Consider the following 24,021-nt stretch of genomic DNA (forward strand, 5'->3'; position numbering starts at 1 on the left):
AAAAAAAATATTAAAGCATGTCCTTAATGACATACTGTGAAATACTCTTTTTAAGGGGAGCGTGAAACAAATATTATTGCTACTTATTTCTTTAAAAAGGATTTTTTTAAAAATGCAAGTGGGTTTGTTTCAAAAAATGTTAGGTGGATTAAAAAAATTCATTGCATTAACAGGGCCTCAAACTCTACATAAATTCGGGGGTTGTGAGCTTTTATACAAAGAGATTTTGTTCCATCTTATCCAGTTTCCAACTGTTTTGTGAGGGATTTGTTTTGTGCTGTCAGATTTAAACCATGTACTTATGATACACTTAATGGCTTCCATTAATGGGATTTATAACAAGCAGAATTCATGTCTGCATTCTTTTGACAACGCAGACTCACTCATGAAGGATTTTGTCCTCTTTTGTAATTCCACTGGTGCTGTCCTGTATTAGAGCAGTGAGGAGAAGTGTCAGTGGGAGGTGCCGAACATCACCTGGTCCCCTGAGGCCTGTTCCGTCCCTGCTAGTTTAACATCCTCATCATTGCTCTCTCATCGTCTCTCGCCTCCCCAGGCTACTGGCTGTGTGTTGATGAAAGCGTTTTTGCCCTTTGCAGCAGGACACTGCTGCTCGTCCTGAAACTCAGTTAGTGACATTGAGTTATTTGAAGCGGCAGAAGACAAATGCAGGATATTGCCAGGTCACATTCAGTTATATACAACCAGTGCTGCGGATGCATATGATAACTATCAAGTCCTATCAAAGCACTGCCAAAGCAGATTGCCCTCTGGTCACAATAAACACAGTCACAGAAGCACGCAGTCAGACCTGTGTATGATCAAACAACTGAGTTTCGATTGACTTAGAGCTGAGAGGAAGAGAGAGCGAGAAAGCAAGCGAGCAAGCCATGGGGATGATGAAGCATGTGCTCTTAGTCCACACTGGAGGTGATGTCACCCCTCTGCTGTGTTTGCCAACTACCAGCCCAGAGCAAATTGTTTTTCAGGCACTGTGCATGTATGAGCTGTTGTCATTGTTCCATCATGACTATGTGTTTCAGAGTTGTTTGCGTTATCAATAAGACCTTATTACGTGACAGTCACATGAGGAAGTAGTGTAATGCGGCTAATGGGTTTGGCAGATCTGTGGCTTGTGGTTTTGTAATGACTTTCGGAGAAGAACCAAAAACATTTTCTTTCTTAAGTGTGTTATTCTCCCCTCTCTGCTGTGTAATATCTCCTGTACTTGCCGTCGTATCTCCCCTTAAGTCATTTTCCCTCCCTGTTTTCTCTCTTCCATCACTCATCTCAGACAAACAAAATACTCCTTTCTTTCGCTCTTTTTTTATGACTTGTAAATATTACCTAACCTGCTTTTCACATTGTATTGTATTGACATTGTATTCTATAGTGCAGGTAGCAATGTGTGGGTGTAGGTGTGGCAAGGAGACAGTCATTGATCAGGAGGACAAACACCATTATTGCCTGTGAATTACACACAATGGATCTCCTGTTCTGGCCCTTTATCCTGTACTTTTCCCTGCTCCATCCTTACATTACTTGTGGCTTTTGTTCACATACTTTGTTTGGTAGTATTCAAATGGTTGTTAAACTAAATAGTTTGTTAGGCCATCATGGGGCATAAGAACAGCTTCAGAGCTCCCTGGCATAGATTCAACAAGTCTCCAAACTCTACTGGAGAGATCAAACGCCTCTCTCCTGATAGATATCCCCTTAATTTAGTGATTTAGTGGTGGTAATGGAGAGTGCTGCCTAAAGGCTCCCACACTTGATTGGATAGAGGTGCTAACAATGGTGGATTGGTTTTAGGGGTGTGCTTATATTGCAATCACCATCACTGTTAAGATCAAATTAGAAACTTCTAGGAGTGGATTTTCTTGAACTTTAAATAAAATTCGACTGTAGTGGGTAGTTTGCCATAATTCTTAGTGTAAAAGTCAAGGCATTCAAATACTGGTATATTATCGCTGTCATTGATAAAGGAAAGGAAAAACTAACTAACTAAAATGCACATGTGAAGGCAAATTGTAGGAGGGCTCAGGCACTTTGACCATATGCTGTAGTTTGGTATTGTCTATATTGTATAATCTATGCAAGTGCGGTTGGATATTTGCAGCAATTAACTCTCTTTAGCATTAGTTATTACTTTGGCACTGTCCGAATATGCAGTGGGGGTCTGCCTGAACGCTGTGGGGAGATGGACTCTCTTTCCTTTCTGTTTTTTTCTTCTTCCACTAATCAACACATTCAGGTGTTACTGTTTTAAGTGTTTACAGCAATTCTGAGACCTATGGCTTGTAATGTTATGAGACGTCGGTTGGCTGAACCTGTGGCAGAGGGTTATTTTTAGAAATAAAGTCAGAGGGTCTGAAAAGTTGCTAAATCTAGCCAGAAAGTTGCCAAGTTGGCAACACTCAACGCTCTGCTATAAAGGAAAGGGGTGCACTGGATTTATAACACAAGACAAATGAGACCATCATTCCATACCAAAATGCCATACAATGAGTGTTTTATCTCAATTATCTCATTTTCATAATAGTTTTAAGCTAAAATCATATAAGGAACTTTAAATTTAAATTTGGAGCTTTGGAGAGCTCCAAATTTTACAATGTATAAGGCCTTAACATATCTGTGTATAGGTGTTTGGTGACTTTGAAGACCACAGCCTATGATTCAAAAGATGATCATCAAACTATTTAGTCTATATGAACCATTTACATTTGTTTTACACCCATTTATTTATTTTTTTCTTTGAATTCGCAACCTGTCTGAACACATTTTGCATGTGTGAGAGGATCTGTAATCAAACAGGGCGTTTTCCTCACTGAGGAAGACCTCCATCTGCTACACTGCTTGTTATTGTTTTTATTTCAATTCTACTACTCTTTTTTTTCTTTTTCTCCACTCTTTTCCTTTCTTCATGTCTCAAAGACTTCCTTTCTTTAGCTCTCTCTCTTCATCTCCCTCCCTCTCATCTGTGTCCAGTACAGACAGTGGAGCCGGTTTCCCATCTCCATGGTAACAGGGTAATGTTCAAAGAGGCTTTGCCCAGCTGAACCATGGATCTATTATTTAGAACTGGCTACAGCGTTGCCGCTCAGCCTTGCTTTCAATTTTCCCCGGTGGTCACCTGTGGAATTGCAATGAAAAAATTCACTATGACTCAAAAAGCCATGTTCCCGCAGATCACCTCTGCTGTCTGCTGTTGACAATAACTACTCTTAGAACAGTGTAGTTTTAAGCCATGGCGGTTAGATCTTTGTAAAACTTTTACAAAGACATTTATTCTGGATGATGTCACTGCTGTGTGAGCACACAACTATGCTCATTTATGTTGTGTCTCAGTAATGGGAATGCTTGCTAGGTTAACGTTTTATGGATGTGCAAAAATATGCAGTAAAAACTGAATAAATTACACTAAGGCAAAGCCTCTTTTTAGTACTAGAAGACATTTTAATTCTGTAGTTTTGTGCAATACTTACTGATCCTATGTCAGCCTTTTTTTTCTTGAACTTAATGTATATATTAGTTGCATAATGACTGAATTTACTGATATGACACTTAAGGCCATATTTCGCAACTACCCTCATAACTGTTTTCTTAGGTCATTTATTATGTGATCACTGATGAGGTCTGTGGTGTCTCATCGTTTGACATCAGTGACTGAATCTGTTCGCAAAAACCACATCAATTTTTTGATGGCTTAAACTGTCTCTGTTTTGCAAAATTATAACCTATCCCAAAAACTCAGTTTACTCTTCTTTACATCAGCTTTATCAGAAAAGTCACTAGCACAAGCACAGTCATTAAATTGTAACTGTTAACTTCACTTGTATTTAATTACCCTTTTTCCAAAGCTAAGCTGTGGCACCATGTTGAGTTCTAAATAAGGCATCCATGTCCAAAATGCCATACACATGTTTACATAGCCCAGCTGTGCCAGAGCAAAATAGATTAAGGGCCCAAACATGTGCTGCATTTTATGCACCCTCAGATCTATTGCTTTAAATGTTGCAGTAGACTTGCTAAGCAACCTCAGACGCACTTGCCTTCACCCTTTTGAAGGTTATCACAGGGAAGGCACAAGGGTAGCAACCAGCACCCAAATTCTTATTTTCCAGGCAGTTAAAGGCATGGAATTTGTCCTAGCCCTAACATAACTGTACATATCCAGTGAACCATGTAACCCCAGAAGTAACCTGTAGGCTTAAAAACTTTATTGTCACTACCCAATATGTACTGGAAACCCAAATTTGCTCATGTCCTGTCTCCAGACCATAACCATGCAAGATGAAGGTCTAACCCTAACAGCACTTGCACATGCTTACAATGAAGAAGGGTTCCGGTGATGTTTTGGCAAAGAAAGGCCTATGTGCCTGTCAAGTAAACTCTCATTAGAATAGGCGCCATCTTGAAGTCTGGTATCCAGTTCTATAAAATACATCCATGAGCTGAATGCTCACAGGATCACCGTCTGATCAGCCTGTCTGGTGGAATAACAGGCTCTTAGACTAAAATTAGACTTTGTCTTTAGTACTGTTTGGCCTAAACCTCGTAATTAAGCTTTCTCTTTTGTCAAGATTTTTAAATGCCAGAGCTACACAGAAAACATGTTTGAATTGCACCCTGTCGCTTATATCTCAGTGCTAAAGACACACTGCCATTTCCTGTTCCTGTTCTGATGCATATTTAAATGAAGTCTTCTGAGTGACGTACAAAGAGAGATGTGAATTGGGGCAGTGTCAGTAAGGAAAGGGTGTGCTTGACAGTTAACAGACCTCAGTGGGTCTCCTGTCTTCCACTTCAAAGGAAATGAACAAAACACAATAAACAGATGCGGTGTTAATGTTTTGTTGTGCTATGTAAAATGCAGGGAGTAGCCTTGAATCAGATGCACAGCTTTTGTGTGTGCAGGCGTGCATGTGCATGCATTATGTGCGCATGTCTTTGTGTGTGTTTGAACTCTCTACCCAACTGTTTGTGCCCCCTTTGAAGCGTGGCTCCAACCTGTTTAATTAGGCTTCTGAATATTCATATGTGATTATACATATAGGCCAACGCCCTTTTCCGGTGCTGGCTGCTATTAGCACTCAAAACATTGAGGAAGCATTTAGGTTACTTAACACACACACATACACACACTGGCTAACACACATTACAGCTTCACAATTGATGCATAACAGGCCAGTTTGTGTGTGAAACCATCAAGGTGGCTGTGATGGTGTAAGAGGAAGCACTAAGATGGGCAGGAGGAATGTTTTACAGATAAAAGGTGTGTGTATGTGGGTGTTGATCAGCAGGATGGATGCAGTCATGGGGAAAGAAAGAAAGAGACAGATAGAGCTGTGAGTCTGAAACCATCCTCCCTCTCAGCCAGTTTTATAGGTTTCTAATCTGGGTCTGAATGAGGAAGGAGTCTGCTGCAGCTCTTTGCCTGCTTCTCTGCTTCTATTAATAGACAGATGTCTGAACCAGTGCCGGTCAAGTTCACTTTTCAAGGGCATTTAAATGTATTAATACATATTGTGAAAGAAGAAAAAGTCAGAGGTTTCTTTCATGTAGACAAGTACTAGGGATGCATTGATTTGTGAAATTCTGGGCGGATATCGATGTTTACAATAACAATTTTGGGTCCATTTTAAAATTTTATTTTTGTTGATAGTTATTTTTTTTGTACCTGTGAAACAAATAACTCTTCATTGTAATAACAATAACTAGGGCTGTGAGCATTAACACGTTAATCACAATGCGATTAAGGTCTGTACATGAAGTGTTGTTTTGACATTCCTGTCTTTAAGAGGCTGTACCTGGCTGAGTTTTAAAGCTAGAGTAATGATATTTCACAAGGTCCCTTGACTTCTCACCTCACAATATCTGAATAAAAATGGGCACTATGGGTACCCAGTTTTTTGGAGTCATTTGATTCCTAATCAGGACATCTGGCAAGAAATGCTTTATCTTGTCAGAATGCACCCCAACTGTTTTGTAATGCAAATAAATTTGAAAACGTGAAAGATTGAAAACGTGATTAAAAAATGCAATTAATTATGATTAACTATAGAAAGTCTGCGATTAATCGTGTTTAAAAAAATGAATCATGAATGTATATGAAATATTATAATTCTTTCTCTCATATCTGCTCTGTATTGCTGTGAAAAAAAGGAAAAAATTCTCCTTCAAACAACTACATTTATTCAAGTTGCTTGCTAAATTTGTGAAGATTACAGCTGAACACATTATCAGAGCATTTTAATTCACCTTCACCGTATACTAATTTTTACTGACTGTAGCTTGAACACATCATTATATTATTCAATGCAACCTCCATAAACAGCTCCAGTTCCAGCCACCGTCTGCTAACAGCAAACGTTAACTAGCTCTCCTCCTGCTGAATTCAACATGGATTTATTGTTCATAATGTGCCATTATCAGAGATAAAAACAAGATGCTTCCCCTGACCCAACGATAGTGATCTTGAAGATCTCTGTAAATCCCAAAACCTTTTCTTTTGGCCCAGGGATGACAGAAAACCATTAGTTTCAAGCCCTGTTTTTTAGCATGCACAACACTGATGTGACAGAACAAAAAAACATTTAAAAAAATCAGCCATTGCCATCGGTGAATGTGATCTTATTATCGATCAACCAAAGACAATCAACAAGGCTGATATCAGCCAACACCGATGTTCAGCTGATGAATCATCCCTAATTAATAATCTGCCTTTTGGGAAATACATTTTTAATATCTTTTCCTTTTCTAAAATGAAACATCCATACAGTCAGCTGCTTCGCTTTTTCAGGAAAGAATTAAAAACTTTTATAATTTAACTGGTTATTAAAACATGTTTTTGTTGCTGCTCTTGTATTCTGAATGAATATTTTATATTTTCATATGTGCATGAGGTCATGTGCATTTATATGTACATGTCAGCAGTGAGTCACTGTGGGTCATTCTTTGTGTATTTATTTTTGGCCTGCAGCTGGTCCTTCCTCTTTTGGCTGGTGTGTTTTTGTGTGCAGAAGAGGACATTAGTGTGTGCATGCACGTGCATCTCTGCTGTTTTCTCAGCCGTTAGAGGATTTCAACATATTTGGTCAGTCAGTCACTAAAGGATGTTCTGGTCAACTTTGACCCATATGTCTATTCCTCAGAAACTGTCCTCTGGCTTGGGTAATCTCTCTGGTCAACAGTGTTTGCTTTGACTGAGGCAACTTGTCAGTATTGGGTATGAAAATGACTTCTTTGGCTTGTGTTGTCAAAATACACCACTGTGCACCTTTATGAAAAATAATGTTTGGTTTTCCTCTCTGTACTCGGAGAGGTCAGTGGTTTGTTTTCAAAGGGAAATTGCTCATTCTGAGGGAAGAGAGAGAGAAAACAGGCAGACAGACCCGGAGAGGGCATGCTCTGCATCCCTGCCACTCCCTGCTCAGTCTATATTATTTGTGTGATTCTGATGAATTATGGATGAGGCTATAGATCGCTGAGCTCAGCTCTGCTCCACTGACCCACTTAGAACACACATGCACACACACAATTCAAATCTGATCACAACCTCTGGGGAAATACCGTCATATTTTGTCTCTGCTAATAACCAACAGTCTTCTCTCATTCTCATGTGTGTCAGCCAGTTGGAATCCTAGGAATCTTTCATTTTTTTTCGCTGTGTATATCCCATCGGAAAGGTGCACTTAAAAATTACCTCTAGACCACTGAAATCAGATTTGCAGTAGCCTTTTTGCTGCATGCTGACATTGACACACATCTTTCATGATTTTTCTGATTCTTCTCCTGATCTCCTGTGTTGAAATACTGCATAACCACAAGAGCTAAGATCCTTTGCTGCCCTCACTCTTGCTATGTCTTCTGTTCATCACCTTGACATATCCTTCCCTCATCCCTGTTGTCAGTACCTGAGTGCCTTGATGTGACTGCCGATCAGGTCTCAATTATGTTACAGAACGGGCTGCATGTCTGTCAGTAAGAGGAGAGATAATGTAAAGAATGCAATACAAAAGAAGAGTTATTGACAGGAAACCTGTCAGGAAATGTGCAGTTAAAGACAAGCTAGTACCACAGTCAAGAGCAAAAGAGGTGACACACATTGTGTGGTATAGTTTGAGCTGTAGCTCCCCCTTGTGGATGGAAACTGTAGCTGGTTTTGCTATTCATTTATTGTAGCATTCTAGTTTCAGTTTTTTATGGTATTTTACCAGCTGTGTTTAGTGTGGTGGATATGTTGCATCAGACATGAGGCTGAAGGAGCTCAGCTTTCACATAAAATAGAGTTTGATCTGGTTTCAACTCTAGTCTTGATTGATTATTATAAACTCACTTTTGGAAGTTACTCTCAGTGCATGAAGCAGTTCATTGCATTGTTAGATAATCTGATAGGCCAAAGAGAGAATGCCCTCTAAGTTTTTCATTAGGTAATAGCTTTCAAGCGCTGATGAGAAGTTCCTATTAGCAAAATGACAATCCTCATTATCTGTCCCCCTGTTATGAAACCTACTGCTTCCTAGTGGCCTAATTCACACAGTGAAGTCTTGCTAAAACTTCCCAAACAGTACTCAAGCCCCAGACCATCCAAGTCCGTCAAAGTGGGTAGTGAGGTCAACATGGGGCCACAATGAGTGGTATGGTGTTTGGGTGGAGGAAACAAGAAAACTGAGAAGGGGCCAGACCAAATAATCTTTCAGGGCCAAAAAGCCGGGACTATTTGTTCTACATTCTCAATCTTCCTGTGTATGAATAGGCTGGCAGTATGTTGGGTTCTGCATACTGTCCCATGGTACTCTGGGTATTGTACAGCACCCAGGCAGACAAACTCACGTATTTTGGGCCAGTGCCCTTTCTGTTTCCACATTGCATAACCAGGATGGGTTGAGTATAAACAGAAGCAGCTCCATCAAGCACCAACCACCACCAATGGACAAACATTGTTTCTGCCCACATACCGACTCTGTTTCCCTTCACATACACACACTGCTTTGCTGTACATACACACTTTGTCTCATGTTGTACTCACGCTGTCTCTTCACACCATCATCTACACATTCATACTCATGCAAATATCGGAAAGAAGGCAGAACACCAGAGCTGATAACCCAATAAATACTGGATGTTTCGGGCTGATACAATTACGATATCAATTTTTACATAAGTAAATGATATAAACAAAGAAATCATCCCTTTGTTGATTTCATTTAAATAGTTGTGACCACAATGTGTACTCAGGGGGATAAAATCTATCACATAAACCATTTCCAGACAGTCTCAGAAAGAGCAGTTTTGCCTGGAAAGTCACTTTGTTGCATTAAATAAGTGATAAATGGAGCCCTGCAGTGTGCAAGCCATTCCATGTCTCAAAATCTGGCCAAAATCTCTCTGCATTGCCAGATACCATAAGTGGAAAATTGTCTGTTTTCTTTGTGTGTTTGTGATTTGGATGAACCAAAATTTCAAACACAGTGATAACTATGATAACTATGATCGCTAATGGCAAAGACAAACTTTTCTGACGTAGAACTGATGCTATTTCACGTTATCTAGGAAGGAGTTGAAGAACTCTTAGTTATTTGGGTGGTTGTTGTTGTTGACGTTTGTTTGTTTTGCTTCCTGCCTGGCTCTTGTAAATGCCAGTATTGAAGTTGGCTGCTGAGATGTTTCACGCTCTCTGACCTCAGCATTCATTATGGCCCCCGTGTATAAAGTGCCCAGTGGTTTATGTAACTGCTAATAGGGCCATTGATTATACTGGAGCTTAGGAAGGAGTGGACAGCCAGGGTTGGACAGGGGGCTTCTTTTTATGGGAAAGGTATTGTTCTGCAAGGCCTGAGCCCCGAGTCATGGTTGTCTCTTCTCTCTCAGGCTTGAATTACCCCTAGTTCGTGCAGACAAAGCTCTCGCTCTTCTGCCTTTACGTAACCTCTCACACCCCCAAACCATTGCCACACCATAACCCATCACAATTTACGATCACATGGAGGGGACTGTGGTGTTGGCACACTTAAACCATGGTTTGATTAATTCTAGATGCATAGTTATTGGTAAAATAAATCTTTAAGAATCCTTATGACATTGTGTAGACCCAAATGCAATATCTCTCTAATTGAATTTGCGTTTTATTATTTTACTCTCACTCTCTATATGGCTCGCTGTTTATCATGATTATTCAGTTCGGCCTTTCTCCAACCCCAGTCCAGTTACATCAGAGCCAGTCTCTTCCCTTTGTCTTTTAGATTCCTCCAAAACTTTTTGGCAGTGTAGCAACTGCCTGGCCTCGGTTCAGCACCAGACTCTGTCCTCCGAATGACAATTAGTATTATGTATTACAAGAATCTTGTTGCCTCCATCTGCTGGCTGAGGAAACATCTCCACACAGTTGTTCTGTATTCCTTCACGTGTGAACTCACGGGTCAGAGCACTGTCCATTAAAAAATGTACAGTTCCTCTGTTAACAACCAAGAAACCAGGAAAAAATCTGTGTGTAAACCCTCAGAATTTTAATGAGTTTCACCGCACTTAATTGATACAACATTTCACCATTTAAAAAAAATATCAGGAAATTGAATCAAATGACTCGCAAATTCTCACAGAAGCATCCTGAACAAGTGCCAAGCTTTCTCTAAATTATGTATTCATTGTGTCTCTTAATTTCAAACTGTCTCTGTAAAATAGTCATTGAAAAAATAAAGTTTGTGAAATTTAAACATTTCCAATACAGCTGCAACAATTAATTGATTCGTTTGAAGTTATTAAATTAACCACCAACTCATTTGTTAATTGATTAATCAGTTTGTTTTAAAAATTGAGTTTTTTTATTTGACAGTAAACTGAATATCTTTGGGTTGTGGACGAAACAAGGCATTTGTATTTTCCATTTCCATTTTTGTTTGAGACCATGAAACGCACTTTTTTTCACAATTTTCGAACATTTTATAGACCAAAAAAACAAATTGATTAATCAAGAAAATAATCGACAGATAAACCAACAATGAAAATGATTGTTGCAGCTGCAGTTTCAGCTCTACTTTCCAATAAACTGAATAAAATAAATAAAATCTGCTAAACAGTTATTAGCCTTAAAGCATAATGTGTCTCCATAGCATCACTTTTAGTGTGATACTGTCTAACTTTGCTTTAGACTTTTTATGTGTGCATGGATATAATTTATTTTCTGTTTTCCTGTTCATTGCAATAGGAGCTCTTAAACCATAGCTCACATGATACTGTTGTAGCCTAAAGTCCTTCTGAAGGGTGTGTCATATAACTAGATAAGCATGCCTGCTCTGGATTGGCCCCATACATCACCAGTCTGGCAGGTTGTGTCCCCTTAACATGAGCATAAAATGCATGTGTGTCAGAGAGAAAGAAATATTGTAATGTGATGTATTCATCAAACTGATCTCACCAGTATTTTTTCCTGAACCCATTTGCAGAAATATCCTCACACAGTGGCTCATAAAGACTCATCTATTATACACACTATGAATTAACTTAATTTAGAGTGCAATTCAACCCTCACTCACTTGTTCTGGGAACTGGGACACCATTCAGATCCCAGATGTGTCCCCATAGGAAATGTCTAGATTCAACTCTATTGTAAAGTGAAGAATAGAAGAAAAAAAACATGACATCTAATGAATGATATGTCTTTGAGCAATTAGTAATAAGGTGCATATTAGCCCCAAGTCTCACTCTACAAATTGGATCACTGTGTCTGAGAAATCACATTTTGAGTTGAAAATGCAATTTATAATTTAATTCTATTAACACATCGAAGAAAACCAATTTCCCATGAATTCTATTACCATCTTAGTCAGTAAGTACCTAACATTCTGTCAATGTAAATAGTACATAAGACCACAGCTGTTTTTTCTTTCCTGTAATTTCTTTGTTTTTGTTTTTTTTGCTTGTCAGGGCATGAGTCACCCCCATTCACCCCCCTGTGAATTGCAAAGCCACATTGCTATTTGGGGTATGTTATTAGGGCATGCTACCAGAGATTGTGTAAAGATGTCCTTAGTCACCCTGAAAGCTTGAGTATCCCTGGACTGACAGGAGCTGCTGGGGGCCACATAGCTTCTATAAGGGACTTCAGACCTCAGGCTGGAGTGACACTGAGAGCAGGGAAAGGAATGCTTGTAATGCATTCATGCCTGAAAGGAACCTTTTGGTGGGAAGATCCAGTGTGGACTTCCCCTAAGTGACTAATGATCTTCAGTTAAGCAATCTGTAAGAAAAATACTCTTATGACAATTTTAGCTTTTAGTAGTCCCCCTTAAATTTAGACTTATACTCATCATAACAGACCAAAGACTGTATAAAAAGAAGTTCAAAAATTAAGCCAAAGTATCCCTGATATGGATACTGCCATCTTTTGACACAGTTTGGAGCCAGAGTCTGTGCAGTATGGTTGGACATTGGAGCTGCAGAATCAAGTTCCTGCTCTTACACCTGCTTGACTCAGCACCATTGGCCTGACTCAGTTCTGACCACAAACCCTCTGGGCATCCCGAATAAGTAATTTCTACATTAATAAAGATTGGCCATCAAGATTAACATACTGTTTGATGCCCAAACTACAGACTTTTAATTTGGGCAGTCATGTTATAGCTTGTGATGCTACTGTTACTTCTTGTTTTAGGAGAAGTAACTGTACTACTATTGATTATGGTGGTACAGATTTTTTAAATTAAAAATGAACTGTATATGTGTGAATGGAAAGAGTGAAGAGAAATAAATGGAACATGGCTTTAGTGATGGGCAGCTTTAGTATAACAGACTTTCTTTTGCAATTTAGGATTGGGCTCAGACTTTGAACAACTGCTGCTGCCTTGTGTCCCCTTGATTCAACACTGGGGTCAAACCTACATGTCACACACTTGCACTCGCATCTGAGCAAGTTGGGTTTGCCCTTATATAAGCAGCCTTTTCCCTAAATCCTACCCTCTCTCTCCTTTAACTCCTCCCGTTCGCTGATTAAAGCAAGTATTCATGCTCGCTTCTCCCCCTCCCTGCTGTCGGCTTCTGCACAGAAGACTTTAGTAGCCCTTGTCCTGCCTTACCCCCTACGCTCCCTGCTTTGCTTTTCCTCCATAATTGGTTTGTACACTTTTGGAAGTGATGGCTCACAAACACAAAGATTTTATCTTGAAGAACAATGTACCAAAGCTCGTAAAATAGTGTTTGTGGGAGTGTTTGAATGTGAATTTTAATGCATTTTAATGCAGTGAAAGTGGTGTCATGCCCATTGGATTGCAGTTGAAGTGGATAATTTAATTTCCACCTAACATTGTACTACCTGTTCAGATTTAATGTCCTTTACAATGACATTTGATTAGTTAGAGTTAGAGTTAATTATGCCCTTTAACTTTTTTTCTGTAAACATAATTGATTATTTAACCTACCAGTCCAGGAAAAGTGTTCACAATGCTGAAACTACAGGAAAATGTTACGAAAGCTGTGTTCAGGCACTTCTTTCGTCAGCGGATAAGTATTGCAGTGATGCGGTCATAGGCTATGGTCATGTGTGCATACATATGCACAGTTTTGAATAGCAGCTTTGTATTCATCATATGACCATGTAATCTGTGTAATCTGAGGTTTTTTCTTGGGTGCAGCCTTTCCCTGCACACTAAAACAAAACTCTCCCCTCCTTTGCACATCTGTATTTCATGTTATACAACATATGTGAAAAGACACGCCACTTTTAGCACAGTTCAGGCAGTTCAGTGTGTGTCATTGGTCAGCAGAAACATTTGGTCTGGCCCTGTTTATTACAGGCGACGGAAAGTGATTCATTACAGCGTGATCACTCAGGAAACTGATTGGCTGCGACAATCAAACTGTGTGATAATTGAAAGGCGGGAGTGGAAGATTTTCCTCCTTTTCTTTCTGCCTGAGCTAGCCACTGTTTTGAAGCTGAGCTGGCCTAGAAACTCCAACAGAAGAAAAGCCCCCCTCCTCCTCCCTTCACAAAGCTTTCTCACAACCCCTCTTTCCCTTTCCCCTCTCTCGCTCCGTCTCCCTCTCAGTGACAGCTCCTGGTGGGCTCTTTTTTTTCCTGCCTGCTCCCTCGCTCCCCTCACATCCGTCCTCCGGGTCTCTGCCTCTCTTCTCTCCCTCTGAGGATTTTATCCCCGGCGGACTCTTTGAACACTTAAACTTCACAGTAAACTCTTCCTTCTTTTAACCCTGCCTCCATCCATCCCGGCGAGCCTTCATCCGATTAGCCGCCTGGGCTCTGTCACCCCAAACCCGCCTCAGACGGACCCTTTGCTCCAGAGGAGTCCTTGTTCTCCCACGAATGCACGCTGTCTGTGGGAGTCGTGCTTATCGAAGCGCATATATGTGCGCTCCATAGGCTCTCTGCCGGTTGCTGTGTACTGTGGAGCGTGTGTTGGCACTGAAGCGTGGTCATGGGCTTTTAGGAGGGGCTGCTCTGTGAACCAGCAGCACAACACTCCCAAGACTCAGCAGCTATCAATAGTCATGGTTCATTGCTGGAGGGAGCGAGCACTCTATGGATTCTGGATATTCAATCAAGCTGGCTGTAATTCTCAAAACTCTGCTTCCTTGTTGTCAAGTGGAGTCTTTGTCCCATGGACTTTGAGTCAAGTGGACTTTGTTTGGGAGAAGTGTCCTGAGTGATGGGTGCCCTCCCAGGGCCGCTCTCCTCCCCTCTCCCCCGGCATTTGTCGTCTCCTGAGGGACACACAAACAGATAGACAGACCAAACAAAGTTCCAGTCCACCCGTGCGCATGCGTCTTCCCACCATGGAGGTCATCCTCAACCTGATAACTGCTGACACCGCTCCACTGCCTACTCCCACCACCGTGAGTCTCCACCTGTAAACAGTATGTGTGTGTTGAGGTTTTGGCTAATTTTATTCACTTCCTTGCAATTTGAGGCTATGTCATGAATCCCTCACTAACACTGATTGGATGATTATATGGCTACTTACCTATTAAGATGGGTGTGTCCTGTGTTTTGTAACTAAAAGAAGATACTGTGAAAGCTTATAGAAGACCAATATCTTGGCATGAAAATGATGTCTTGAAATCATCTGGATTTAAAAGTCTTTGTTGTGATCGAGGGGCCCAAGAAAAGCCTTTGGGTTTTTTGTCCCGCTTTCTCCTCAGACCTGCACTCTCAGCTGATGTGTTTCTTTTTTTTTTTTGGATGTGAACATGAAGGACTTTTCTCACACCCTCCGAATCCCTTCACTGGCAGCCATTGGCCGTGTGTGTGTCTGTTGTGCATGATTAGTAATTTGTGTTTGGTGCTAATTCATGAGTGAATGTGTTGAGTAAACTGCCTCTTTTCCAGGATCACATGGAGTTATGTAATTTTCCATATCTGGTGAATGGGGTTCATTGTTGCCATATTGGAGCCCCTTAAAGGAAACAAAGAGCGGATTTCCATTAAAACCGCCTCTTTTGTGTCAATTTCAGCACCGCTCAATTTGGCGAGCCTGTGTGGGAACTGAAACTATGAGGAAATGAAAAGAGGATGGCTGAAAAAAAAATGTTTAGTGTTAAATATGGCAAAGATATGTCTAATATTTATGATAAATAACTAACTATAAATAACTAATGAGTGCAGCTGGACCACACTGCAGCACTTCACTGTATTCTCATCTCTACTCTTCCACCTCAAACGCACACCATCAGGCACAAACTGACCCATTTTTATCTGTTCAAAAAAGACTTCAGGATCCCTAATGTCATGTTGTTGCTATGACAATTGCCTTCTGATTGACTGCAGGGTTAAAGATCAAACCAACTAATCAGGAGTGTGAAGTTCAGTCAGTCAGAGATGATCGGCTTCGATGCCTGCTGAGTGATAAGGTCAGAGAGATACAAGCGGTATAAATGGAAAGAGGACAGCTGTAAAATTCAAAATGATTTTTTACAGGTGGATGGGTCACAGAAATGATTCATGCACAGCACTATGCGTACACCAAAAAACTCGGATTCTTACCATGGATCCAAGGTCCCATCACTCATGGATATTGGACTCTGTAGATAAGCAGGGCTGGAGATCCAGCTCACCTAGTCTACAGCTGCTAAAACTCTGATTTTCTGTGACAAATCAGCCCTGTGCCTTTACATAACGCTGTAACAGGAGAGGTGCTGAACAGAACAGAGCAGAACAGATTTTCCTGAGAGAAACCTGACGTTACAGTATCCTGGTAGTATTACCCTTGCATCTTGGCACAAAACAAGCAGACATCACAGGAATGCGAGGCATAACAACTAACAAGGTAATGTACTTTTGCACTCACACATATAAATAGCAAAAACTCGACCTTAACCACAGAATACATAACAGTTTTTTGTGTAAAAGAAAATAGAAAGAGGATAACAAGACTGAAATGTTTATATTCAAAACAATCACAGCACAGATCAGTACTGTGATTGTTTTGAATATAAACCATATATATAGGACAACTTCTTACTTTTATTAAACTTAACAGCAGTGTTTGAATAAAAGATTAAAGTGATTTGCCCAAAAATCTTAAATAGATTTAAAATTATCTTAAAAAGGTCTTAAAAAACATTAAATACCTGTTGACACCCTGCATGGCACAGTCATGGTCATGATTACTTAGTTATTATGTGCAGCCATTATACATAAAATGACAGTTAAATACATTTCTAATTCCAACAAATTAGAATAAAATGAAATATTCCAAAAGCTAGAATGGTTGTTTCATTTTGATGTGTTTAAGTTCTCTAAATTTGTTGCAAAAGCCTGGAGGAGAAGTCAAGAAAGTTTGTTTAATTGGTACTTTTTCTGGCTTCTTTTGATGCTGCACAGTAAGTGCCTCTGTGAGTGATCTATGATGATTTGACTATAATGCTTTTGTTGCTCCCAGTTCTTTCCTTTAATGCTGTTCGTTAACATGTACACTGGACTCTGGTCCTGGCTAGCTTTTATTTTATGGTGTCTTGTAAGCCCAAGCAGGCAAGACGTAAATGATGGCATGACATTATGATAAAATGAATATTCATTCATTCAAAGCTATGGTTTTCATAGTGTAAAACACATTATGAGGAAATGTGGTGTCATCTTTAAACAATTATCAGCAGTCAAGGATGGAAACAAGGTCAGGGTGTGTGACAAGAAGCTTAAGACTGTTTTTGTTTCCACTTTATGGCTATCAGAACATCTCGACATTTACTGAACCTGAGTCATCTCACAAAACAACCAACACCTTAAACAAGGCTTAGAAGAAGATAACTCAGAAGACGGCATATCTGAAGCGATGGGGTAGAAAAAAAACAAGAACTGAGAGATTGCCCAAAAGAATCAAAAAGTGTCTTAAATGACAGCATCAGTCCATTCTCTGCTCTATGACCTACATTGAGAAAGCAGGAATGTGAGGCATCTGTGTGGCTGCGAGAAATTGAGCTGTGCAGGACAAGATGTTCTTGTTGCGTGTATTTAATTGTGCGTGATGCATATCTAACAACATTAGCGTGGTAATGCTTTCTAAATGCCTGTTTGTTTGAGACGTATGGCCACAGTTCTGAGTGTTAAGGTTTGGCCCGGGCTTTTTCCCAGGCCTCTGGTGGATCTAAGGTAAATCAGGGTTGCCCTTTCACGGCTCTAACCAGCTTTACGTGGATCAGAGGCTGTTGCACAACCTGGTCCTCCTTGTATTTGTATGCAAGAAGCCATAGGGTGGGGGACAGGTCTGTGCAGACCCCTTTTGTCTCTCTTACTGATAAAGTCTAATCACAGTGGGATCAGGCAGCCCCCTCCGTTACAAACCCACACTCATTTAGCTTTCCTCATTAGGTTACACAAGTTTCAGTGATGCAGTGCCTGTCACTTTTTGCTTCAGTAGCTCACCACATCAACATGTTTGGCTCTGTTAACCCTGGGAAATTAGCCTAATCCTTCAGCTCACCATCTTTAATTACATGCATGATTAGTCGCAGAAAAACCGGACCATTTGGGGATGACACTGATCGTAGAGACAATTCGTTCAGTAAGTGGAACTCTCTATCTGCATCAGAGCGCTGGGGATGAAGCATTGCTTTGCTATGTATGAGTCTGTATGAAAATGAGGTCATAGCAGTTACCAGCCATAGAAAATTTATGAGCTGTCTGTAGATGGTGTGGAGTTGTAAACCCTCTGACCGACCAGCTGTGTGTGGTTCCTTCGCATACGTAACAAAAAAACCTCTGCTGACATTGATTTTTATGATGAATGAAAGGGTGTTCATTCTGTGCCAATGTCTTCAGATCACTAGGCCCTCTTATCACACTGTCTTAACTTCTATCTGCTCTGTATTGCAGGGTATTCCAGTCCAAAGGGTTTGTGTGACTCACCCTTTGCCCCCTTTATCTATATCTTTTAAGTCAGAGGGCAGGGCACATGTTTAATTATTCAGATAATGAAGTCATCAAAGCAAACTTGGAAATCTTCACATTTACCCCACAGAGTGCACACATGCATGAAATGACCACCTCATTCGTACATAATGCTATTAATACCGCTTTGTTTATAGCCGAGAACAGACCAGGTGCCGCTCTGAAACGTCACCCCTCGGTTCTCCACTGTGCCAGACCAGCAGGCTGCTCTAGTTCTCGGATTCATTTGATCGCTTTGGCTGCCCGTCAAGAGAATTCGATCATCATTAGACTTACTGTACACAACAGTTGTTAGCTAAATTGACTCATGGATGTGGGCCGTCTCCTATTTAACACTGTGAACAGTAATCAACATGATGCAAAATCACTTTGTTTTAAAGCCAAACTCCCTTGTTCTGTTTTCAAAGGCCAAATTACCCTAAAAATTGTTAATGACTTATCAAATCTCTTGTGTTTTCTTGTACTCAGAGGAACCTGACCTGACCTCATTGTCTGTGTGTGTGGTTAAGGATGTCAGACTGGTTTTTCTTGCCCATTAGAGCTCCTGTCTATTGGCTGGTACAGAGACTGGGAGTTGATATCATCTGACATCAGGGCTCAGACTTCCAGTCTGCCCTTGTAGCCTCAGGTTCAACTTGATCATAAGATTTCTCCTCAAAAAAAAAATGTCAGCCTTACTTGTTACTATTTAACACATTATTCTCCAGTGTGCTGTATAACAACCAAGACGCTGTCTCATTTTTTGTGGTGCAGGTCTGAGATACACATCAGCAAGTATTTGAAGGGTTTGGTTTTGTGTTACTCATTTTTTCATGTGGTTTATATATTTGTTTGTTTTTAAAAGTGGCATAAATTAGATCAGGTATGAATGACATTCCCTGATAACAATTCCCTAGTTGCACTTTCTGTATCCCAAAAAACACCATAGAAAAAGATGTATGGACAAGTATTTATGCATTTTGTGTAAGTAGCACTTTACTGTTTGGAATGGTTATATGTTAATCTACTGTAGTGCAGGATAGTTTTGTCACAATACTGGAATTTCAGATTTTGATAAAATACCTTGAAAAATATCAATTTTCGATACAATGGGGAAAAATTTTACCATGGAGGATATAAAATTTAAAAACGTTATTAAAAAAATAAAGGTATTTCATGACAATGATTTTCTTAACTTTGTTGATAGCAGGGAGCAGGATTTTCATAAACACTAATAATGAGAGAAAATGAGAAAACACAGCTGGTATATCAATACTACAAAAAATAAGTATTGAAGTTGCTATAAATATTATAGAATTGAATGTTAAACTAACATTATTGATAACACTGGCATGGTATGCTTTAAACTTATCATATATTGTGTATGTAAAATCTTAATCTGAAATTTCAGTTTTAAATACAGCTGCCAAATGATTTTAGTGGAGTTAAAAGTATATTTTCCGCTGAATTCTTGCGGAGTAGAAGTATGATGAATTATGATGCTCAAGTACAAGTGCCTCAAATTTATACTAGAGTAAATGTCCTATTCTAATTCCACTGTTGACATAGCAGTTTTAGTCTAGACATACCGTTTTTTTAAGGTTATCAGAATCTGAAATACTTATCGCAAGTAGAAGTGTCAGCACAAATATATAGAAATACAGAAATACAGTGAAAGTTAACAACTAGCACAGTATGTAAATATTTAAAATAAAGTATATATTGTATGCTGAGTGTATAATTATGTAAAAACATAAAAGAAATACAGTAATAGACAATTAGTAATAATATGTGAATATTTAGATTATAATATAGATAATGTGCTGAGTGTGTAAAGCGTGTTAAATATGAAACTATGCCTTATGCTACAATGCAATGTGTAAAACTAGTTTGTAAGTTACAAATATAAAATATAAATGTGTGAAAAGCTACAGCAATGAACAACAAAGAGATACATAAGCAAGAATAACAATGAGAAAATATACAGTAGTAGTAGTAGTAATGTTCTTACTTGTCGCTAAATGTTTTTACCTTCTGTTAATCTGTTACAGTAAAATAAATAACAGAAAGTCCCTGACTGACAGAGCAGCTATTTCTGCTCTGGCTGGATGATTGACGGCTGCGTGCCGTGCAGCTCACAAGGTGACGTCATCCCTCAGCTGTGAGGGTAGGGAGGGGGCGGGACTTCCCACTCTGCCCAGTTGAGGAGTTTCAGGTGGCTTCAACTTTCACAACAAGCCCGGCGAGTTGAAGCAGCAGGAGCGCCCGGCGAAACTTTAAGGAACCGGCGCGGCTTTAGCTGTTTAACTTTAACAAAGTGTGAAGACAGATGACGATACACAGTTTGCCTTCACTTTGTGGAAAATGCACTGGGAACAGTTTCTCCGTTTGACGAATGGGAAGGTGAGCTTCATGTTGGGCTTGTTGAGGTCGCTTTTGTGACAGAATCTAACTTCAGAGAGCTAGATTGGGCTAGTTTTGGTGTCCCTTATAGGATATCATTTGGCAGAGAGAAACTTAAATCTAGATTTTTTTTCTGCCGGATGCGCTGTGGTGTGTGTTGTTGACTTTGGTGCTTGTCATGAATTAGTCATGCTGTTGAGCATGCACGTGAGCCTCCGGTGCTTTGTTTTGACCTGTTATGGTGTGGTAAAGATAAATGTACTCAGAGGCTGAGTGATGGAAGGTAACTTTCACTGGTGAGCCTCTCCTCCAACTTTTTCCCTGATCCTCGCTGGCTCTTTTCTCTTTCTGGGTGGCTTCTGAGCCCCCAAGGTGAGCTGTTAGGTTCAGCTGTTTATTTTGTGTGCATGCTCAGTGATGAGAGGAATATTTTTGATCAAAATCCCTCCCTGAAGCACGATTAGCTTCAGCAGTTTCACAGTGTTGAGTGTGCTCTTCCCTGGAGGCGTTTGAGGAAATGAATCACATCGACTGTGATTGAAGGTGCTGCTAGGTTCATCATCTTCTCAGGTGGAGTTGATCTAGTTTTCAGGAAAAACTCAATTTAGATATTATCTCTGACTTTTAACCAAATGCTACGTGACCTGTTGACAAAATCAGGTCACTGTCTGAACAGCGCAGACGTATATTCTTAATCTGTGAAACTGTTGTGAGCAAAAATTTGATATCCTGTCGGTCTTGTCCTTTATCGTCCCACAGTGAACACACAAAAATAGACATTAGGCTGATACCCTTTTCATTCTGTTCCTCACCTGTTTTACCAACAAAAAAAGAAACTTGCATAAAAAGAGATGTGTAAAAAGAGCTGCAGATTCACACCTGGAATTAGTGTCGTATGGATATGCAGATTTTTTTTTCCCAGTTTCTTTTCTTTGTAAATGAATGAAAAATTAAATCTTGCATCTTCCTCTTCAGAGAAACTGACCGCGAGTGGCCTTTTTGACTGTTTCAATTTGCCCTCTTTCCCAGCGACTGGCTGCAAAAAATGCAGAAGCCTCTGGTTTTTAGTGTGTGTCAGCAAAATGACTAAGAGCCCTCAGTATGCAACTCACACTTTTTCTTTCCTGTTTTTATTTTCCTCTGTAATCCCCCTTTCCTCCTCTGACCCTGTACCTGCCTTAATCTTCTTTTCCTTGTCTCCACACTCTCAGATCGACCGGCTGGAGGTGAGCGGGCTGGGCCAAACACCCCTGGCTGTTTCATGTGGGGTGGACAGCTCATTCCCAGGAGGTGAGGATGGCACCCCAGACCCTCAGCGCACAAAGCAGGCAATCGCACAGCTGCAGCAGAAAATCCTCAAACTCACAGAGCAGATTAAGATCGAGCAAACAGCCAGGGACGACAACGTCGCAGAGTACCTCAAACTGGCCAACAATGCCGACAAACAGCAAAGCACACGCATCAAACAGGTAAACTGAGGAGTTGTTGCACTCTGTGAATGCATTAATGAAAAGAGATTAAGCCAGGGGACTAATTGTTTTATATTTTTAATACCTTGTGACAATTAGTGCATTAACATCAAACCTGTTTGCTCACTCTGTATATCCCTGAGGGTTGGGAGGGAACTTTCTAAATATATTAAAGTGGATTATTTCAATTACATTTTTATACTCTAACAAATGGAAAAATGTTTTGTGGCTGTCAGGTTTTTGAGAAAAAGAACCAGAAGTCAGCGCAGACCATCCAGCAGCTGCAAAGGAAACTGGAGCACTACCACCGGAAGCTGCGGGAGGTGGAGCACAACGGTATTCCACGTCAGCCAAAGGATGTTCTGCGGGACATGCAGCAGGGCCTGAAGGATGTCGGAGCTAAAGTCACAGGCTTCAGTGAAGGCGTGGTAGACAGCGTAAAGGGAGGTTTCTCCAGTTTCTCCCAAGCCACCCACTCCGCTGCCGGGGCCGTCGTCTCCAAACCCCGGGAGATTGCGTCACTGATTCGCAACAAATTCGGCAGCGCTGATAACATCCCCTCGCTTAAAGACTCTCTTGACGACCCCTCAGTGGAAGAAGGTGTGACAGGGGCTGGTGGACGTTCACTGGGCAGTGCTGGGCATCACCTCCAGCCCAGTCCAAAGTATGGTAGTGAGGATGACTGTTCTAGTGCTACATCAGGCTCGGCGGGGGCCAACAGCACCACGGGGGCCCCCGGAGGTCCCCCAAGTTCCAAGGGCAACACACTTGAGAGGAGCCAGAGCTCCGGCCTGGACATGCTGCTGCAGGAGGTGCAGGAGCTCAGGGAGGGCCAGGCGAGGCTGGAGGAGAGCCTTGATGGTTTGAAGAGCCATTACCAGAGAGACTACACAGTTGTTATGCAAGCACTGCAAGAGGAACGCTTCAGGTACAGAGAGAAAAGAGATCATATGGGAATCTGTGTATCAAACAATCTGGAAGCATTTCCTGTTTAGCGCAAGAAATCCCCTAAAATGCTTACAGTGTGTAATCAGGAAGAAATATTCTTTTTTTGGAAACATCCTCCTGAATACAATACTGATCATTCATTTCGCTGTGACACATCATCACGGGCAACACTCGCCCAGCTCGTGCTCTGGAGAGCACATCAGAGCTTATCAAAGCGAGTGCAGTGTAGATAAAAACAAAACCTTGACCTGGACCTCCTACATTAACATGTAAAGCCTACATAAAGGTACTGTGCTTATGTGCTGCCTCAAAGTGTGTGTGCAACTGCCACATCATGCATTATGCAGATTTTGAGTGGCAATCTTTGAACTGAACTCTATATTAAAATGTTTTTTAGTCACAGCACCGCATATGAGAAAATGTTTTGTCATTTGAGACTGTGAACATTTAAGTGTCACACTCCACAAAAGTGACAGACACACCTGCACAGACCACAAGTGTCCTCTAAGTGCAAAGATCTTTGGCGTTATTTCAGGCCCTCGTCCCAGCTCTGCATGTCTCGTCTCAGACTCAGACGTCTCTGTGCAGCTTTCTGTTTTGGTTTGTCTGTGGGCATTTGGCCGTAAAAAACACACTCACATTCCTCCAGAGTGTTCTGACAAGAGGGCACAGAGATTAAGAGGGCAGGACAATGGAAGAGGCGAGATATAGTGAGCAGCTTATGTAGTAAAAGAAACACGAGCATTTTTCTCCCTAAAATGTCCATCTCGGACCAGAACAGTCTGCTGTGTTTGTCCTCTAAGACCAAAATAATATAGAGAACAGGAC

At 40.7% G+C, this 24,021-nt stretch overlaps 1 protein-coding gene across 9 annotated transcripts in view; it reads left to right on the plus strand.

Moving 5' to 3' along the window:
- The window catches only part of tmcc1a (transmembrane and coiled-coil domain family 1a), a 52,021-nt gene that overhangs the window by 21,750 nt on the left and 6,250 nt on the right, over positions 1–24,021 (plus strand). For 8 of the 9 annotated variants that reach the window (XM_042491593.1, XM_042491595.1, XM_042491596.1 and 5 more), the window contains 2 exons: positions 21,988–22,245; positions 22,482–23,173. In XM_042491593.1, coding sequence (XP_042347527.1) covers positions 21,988–22,245; positions 22,482–23,173 — 950 coding nt within the window. Of the gene's footprint in view, positions 1–14,422; positions 14,845–21,987; positions 22,246–22,481; positions 23,174–24,021 lie in introns of those variants that run through there. The other variant, XM_042491599.1, reaches the window with a different exon arrangement.

The sequence above is a fragment of the Plectropomus leopardus genome, chromosome 8 (assembly GCF_008729295.1).
Source record: "Plectropomus leopardus isolate mb chromosome 8, YSFRI_Pleo_2.0, whole genome shotgun sequence".
Lineage (NCBI taxonomy): Eukaryota > Metazoa > Chordata > Actinopteri > Perciformes > Serranidae > Plectropomus > Plectropomus leopardus.